This window comes from Bison bison, unplaced genomic scaffold (assembly GCF_000754665.1).
Source record: "Bison bison bison isolate TAMUID 2011002044 unplaced genomic scaffold, Bison_UMD1.0 scf7180017864032, whole genome shotgun sequence".
Lineage (NCBI taxonomy): Eukaryota > Metazoa > Chordata > Mammalia > Artiodactyla > Bovidae > Bison > Bison bison.
The window spans coordinates 4173451-4179043 of NW_011494604.1; the positions used below are offsets into that span (position 1 = coordinate 4173451).

General features: G+C 40.9%; 1 protein-coding gene across 1 annotated transcript in view; it reads right to left on the bottom strand.

Moving 5' to 3' along the window:
• Positions 1 to 5593, bottom strand: part of MUC4 (mucin 4, cell surface associated) — a 69548-nt gene that overhangs the window by 30214 nt on the left and 33741 nt on the right. The window contains exon 2 of the mRNA XM_010834414.1: positions 7 to 1320. Within this exon, the coding sequence (XP_010832716.1) occupies positions 7 to 1320 (1314 nt within the window). The remainder of the gene's footprint in view (positions 1 to 6; positions 1321 to 5593) is intronic.

A 5593-nucleotide genomic window follows, 5' to 3' on the forward strand; every position in this document is an offset into this window, starting at 1 on the left:
AAGTGCCTTCTGTAGATCTGTGTGCATGTGTTGATGATGAGACAGTTGATGTTCTCACAGCTGTGATGGCGCTGGTTTGAGTGCCACTGGTGGTTTTCATGCTTGGAGTCTGGTGGTTCTGAGGAGACATTGATGTTTTCCCAGTAGAAGTGGTGAAAGGGGGTAAGGTTGATTGTTTCTCTGGTCCAGTTGTCATTGACACTGTGGAGACTGGATGGATATGTCTCGGTAGAGCTGGTGATGTGTTCCTCGGGTTTCCTACAGTGGTGTCTGCTGAGGTTTTTGTTCTCCATATTTTTGATGTTACTGTAGGTGTATGCCTCACATAGGGTGGGAATGAAGTGGTTGTTGTACCTGAAGGAGATGTCCTCTGGGAAGTGCCTTCTGTAGATCTGTGTGCATGTGTTGATGATGAGACAGTTGATGTTCTCACAGCTGTGATGGTGGTGGTTTGAGTGCCACTGGTGGTTTTCATGCTTGGAGTCTGGTGGTTCTGAGGAGACATTGATGTTTTCCCAGTAGAAGTGGTGAAAGGGGGTAAAGTTGATTGTTTCTCTGGTCCAGTTGTCATTGACACTGTGGAGACTGGATGGATATGTCTCGGTAGAGTTGGTGATGTGTTCCTCGGGTTTCCTACAGTGGTGTCTGCTGAGGTTTTTGTTCTCCATATTTTTGATGTTACTGTAGGTGTTTGCCTCACATAGGGTGGGAATGAAGTGGTTGTTGTACCTGAAGGAGATGTCCTCTGGGAAGTGTCTTCTGTAGAAATGAGTGCACGTGTCGATGATGAGACAGTTGATGTTCTCACTGCTGTGATAGTGGTGGTTTGTGTTCCTCTGGTGGTCTTCATGCTCGGAGTCTGGTGGTTCTGAGAAGATGCTGATGTTTTCCCAGTAGAAGTGGTGGAAGGGGGTAAAGTTGATTGTTTCTCTGGTCCAGTTGTCATTGACACTGTGGAGACTGGATGGATATGTCTCGGTAGAGTTGGTGATGTGTTCCTCGGGCTTCCTACAGTGGTGTCTGCTGAGGACTTTGTTCTCCATATTTTTGATGTTACTGTAGGTGTATACCTCACATGGGGTAGGAATGAAGTGGTTGTTGTACCTGAAGGAGATGTCCTCTGGGAAGTGCCTTCTGTAGATCTGTGTGCACGTGTCGATGATGAGACAGTTGATGTTCTCACAGCTGTGATGGTGGTGGTTTGTGTTCCTCTGGTGGTTTTCATGCTCGGAGTCTGGTGGTTCTGAGAAGATGCTGATGTCATTGGAGATGTATTGCTTACATTTGATGGGGAGAACGTTCTGTCTGTTGAGGTTGGTGCTGTCAACATTTTTGATTTTGTTGCAAGCGTGTGACTCATGACAGATGAGACTGAAGAGATTTTTTTGCCATGGGTAGCTTTCAATTGTGTTGCATGTCCACTTGAAGTGGATGAAGGTAATGACTGCCTCACTTCTGTGGTGGTGGTCGTTTGGGATTCTTCCTTGGTCTTTCTGAGCTGAGCCTGATAGTTTTGAGTAGTGGAACTGGAATAAAATGCCTTTGATTGTCTCTTTCCTCCAGCTGCTATTGAGACTGCTGAGGTGACTGGATCAAAGCTGCTAGTATCAGAGGGTGATATTTCCTTTGCTTGACCTACAGTGATGTTGGCTGAGGTTGTTCCTGTCATCAGTTCTGATGATGTGGAAGGTGTGTGGCTGATGCTGGAAGGGTCCTCAGTAACACTGCTTGTCAGACAGTTTCTGCTTGTCAAAGATGCCCACTGGGTTTGGGCAGTGCCTGTAAATATAAGATACAAGGACTCATGAGACAAGAGAGTTTCCTTCTGTGATGTTGGAGTTTATAATACAATTATTTTTCACATGTAGCACTCTATATCACAGTGCTTCATAATGAATGGCTGCAGAATTAATTATTAAACCATGTCTAAGATTTCTTTTCTCGTGCTCCAAAATCACAGATTTTATTTTCTTGGGCTCCAAAATCATTGGCAGCAGTGACTGCAGCCATGAAATTAAAAGACTCTTGCTTCTTAGAAGGAAAGCTATGACAAACCTAGACAATATATTAAAAAGCAGAGACATCGCTTTGCAGACAAAGGTCCATAGAGTCAAAGCTATGGTCCTTCCAGTAGTCATATATGGATGTGAGAGTTGGTCCATAAAGAATGCTGAGTGACAAAGAACTGATGCTCTCAAACTGTGGTGTTGGAGAAGACTCTTAAGACTCCCTTGGACTGCAAGGAGATCAAACCAGTCAGTCCTAAAGGAAATCAATCCTGAATACTCATTAGAAGTACCGTTGCTGAAGCTGGGGCTCCAATATTTTGGTCACCTGATGAAAAGAGGTGACTCATTAAAAAAGACTTGGATATGGGGAAGTTTGAGGGCAGGGGAGAAGGAGGCAACAGAGGATGAAATGGTTGGATGGCATCGCTGACTCAATGGATATGAGTTTGAGCAAACTTTGAGAGATAATGAAGGACAGGGAGGCCTGGTGGACTGCAGTCCACAAGGTCATAAAGAGTTTGACATGATTTAGCAACTAAACAACAAACAACAAGATTTCTACCAATACTGTGCCACCTAGTCATAAATAATACTGCAATGAATGTCTTTGTGCTAACATTTTCTCCATTACCATAAATTTTCTGGGTTTGCTCATTGAAATTGGCTCAATACACTCCAACTTTCCCCATATAAGGCTTATATGGAAGCCAAGCTACATGAGCTTCCATCCTAGAACAGTGTTTTAATTAAAATACACACACTGTTTATTCAATCACAAAATTTCAAAATTTTGCATATCTTATACAAATATTGTTCAAACATGATAAAGGAAATGAATAGCCTTCTGTATTTTTCATAGCCTCTTTTTCTTTTCCTTAACCTAGTGTTCATCTCTCAGTTTTCCTTCCCACCTGTCTCCTAATCCCATCTCTAAAAAGTTTTCACTCCCCGCCTCCACCCACCCCCCCCACCAGCGACAATCTTGAGTTCTTTTCTTTCTCTCTCATTGTTGTTGTTTAGTTGCTAAGTCATGTCCAGCTCTTTGGGATCCCTTTGACTGTAGCCTGCCAGGATCCTCCATCCATGGGATTTCCTAGGCAAGAATTCTGGAGTGGGTTGTCATTTCCTTCTCCTGGGTAGCTTCCCAACTCAGGAATTGAACCCATGTCTCCTGCATTGGCAGGAGGATTCTTTGCCATTGAGCCACCAGGGAAGCCTTTCTCTCTTGTATCTCATCTCAAACACCTAAGAATTTTGCTGACCCATCAGGACCTTCTTCAAAAAGCCAGAAAAGGGAAACATTATGAACTTGTGTATTTGAATACCTAATATGACTAGATATATGTACTGCTGACAGCACACATCAATTACTTGTACTGTCTCACATGACTTTGTTTACCAGTATAAAGTATTTGGGAAGCCACCAGGGAAGCCCAAGAATACTGGAGTGGGTAGCCTATCCCTTCTCCAGAGGATCGTCCTGACCCAGGAATCAAATCAGGGTCTCCTGCATTGCAGGCAAATACTTTACCAACTGAGCTACCAGGGAAGCCCAAATCATTTGGGAGTGCACCTAATAATACAAGAGAATTTATGAGGACTCAAGTGTATAAGTGACTCGCTCTTCTCTGGAATATTTTTTTTTTTCAGGGGGAGGACTCTCTTATATTCAGATATATATTTTTTATTTCATTTTACTGTCATCTTTTTGGGTGGTCCCTCTTCCTACAATCCAGAACTTTCCCTACTTTTCTTTTTAACTGGGAGTAATATGAGTTCTGGTTATTTGTAAAATCACGTGGGAGGTCCTGAAAACAGACCAACCTCAGCAAGCTGTTTCTCAAGGCACCATTGCCTTACAATTGCCAGCAGGCGGGCAAGTAGGTGAGGCACAGAGCTGGGCCTAAGCTACTTTTGGATACATTCCTGTTACTTTCTTTTTCAATCAGAAGGGGGAAAAATCAATATAATAATAATGAATATGTAATAATGATCCACCTTTGATTGCATTAGTCCAACACAGTCATAAAATATAGCTTTTAATGTTGTTTTTTTTAATCAGAGGAAGAAGCCCAGGAAGACAAAAGTGCCTAGGGCCCATAAAAGTCATTGGATGGCCCTTTTTATAGATACTCTCAACAAAAGTCTATACCCAGTGTTAAAGACAGAGGAATAATAGTAGCAGTTTATTGATGACAATCTAATTTCATTTTATATTTTACATTAGTTCAGGTACATTATCTGATTTTTTCACCCAAACTACCTTTAACTTAAAAAAAAATTTTCTTTTAAAAAACACAGAGCTAACATCTTTTTGATTTAACCCTTAGGTGGACAATAAATTTTTTCCAATACAATTTGTTGTATACAACAATGAATCCAGTTTTAGTAAATTTGCAGTATTTAGTTCTTTACAGAAATACTTTTCCCATTAATCAGGAGATGTTCTCTTAAGAAACATGAACATTAAGGCTAAGACACTACTCTTTCTTTGAAAAGAGCTCTTTTCTCCAAGGGGAAAATAGCCAGTTTTTTTTTTTTTTAATTAATAATTTTTTTATTGAAGGATAATTGCTTTACAGAATTTTGTTGTTTTCTGTCAAACATCAACATGAATCAGCCATAGATATCTATATATATCCTCTCCCTTTTGAATAGCTGTTTTTTTAAAATACTTACGAGAAGGGGACGGATTTTTCATGATTAGCCAGATTCAAAACACTCCTCTAGACGCTCCCTGGTGGTCTAGTGGTTAGGATTCGGCCCTCTCAAAACACTCCTCTAGGTGCTGAGTGCTCTGACATTCATTCAAGGCTTCAAAAGTAATTTTGTCAACTGTGAATGTGTGTTTGTGCTCAGTCACTCAGTTGTGTTTGACTCTTGCAACACCATGGTGGTAGCCTGAAAGGCTCCTCTGTCCATGGGATTCTCCAGGCAAGAATACTGGAATGGGTTGCCACTCCCTTCTCCAGGAGATCTTCCCCACTTTCTCTTCTTAAAAAAGCGATTTGATGGATAAACAAGTTCCTACAGTATAGTAAATGGAAGTATATTCAATATCCTGTGATAACCATAATGGCAAAGGATATATATGTGTAGCTGAGGCACTTTACTGTACAGCAGAAGTTTATACAACATCGTTAAGTCCACTATACTTCAATAAAACTTTGACTTTCAAGTGAGGGAGAGTGACTATGAATCAGCTCTAATTAATTAAAAAGTGACTCACCCTGTAGCTCTAATTTGTTGAAAGTGACTCACCTACTATTTATTAATAGTAACTAATTACAGGTGACATGCTTCTAAGCCGGTATGGATAAATGCACAGATTGAGCTGCAGACCTGTGTTAGAAAGTCCTTGGGTTTCTACTTCACCCAAAATGACTCTGCTTCAATTTTATTTTTTTTCAGTTCCACAAGTATTTATTAAGCACTTATCTGAGCAATCTGCTTCAACTTTAAAAGGGGACTTCCACAAACACATGAAAAGATGCTCAACATCACTCATTATCAGAGAAATGCAAATCAAAACCACTATGAGGTACCATTTCACACCAGTCAGAATGGCTGTGATCCAAAAGTCT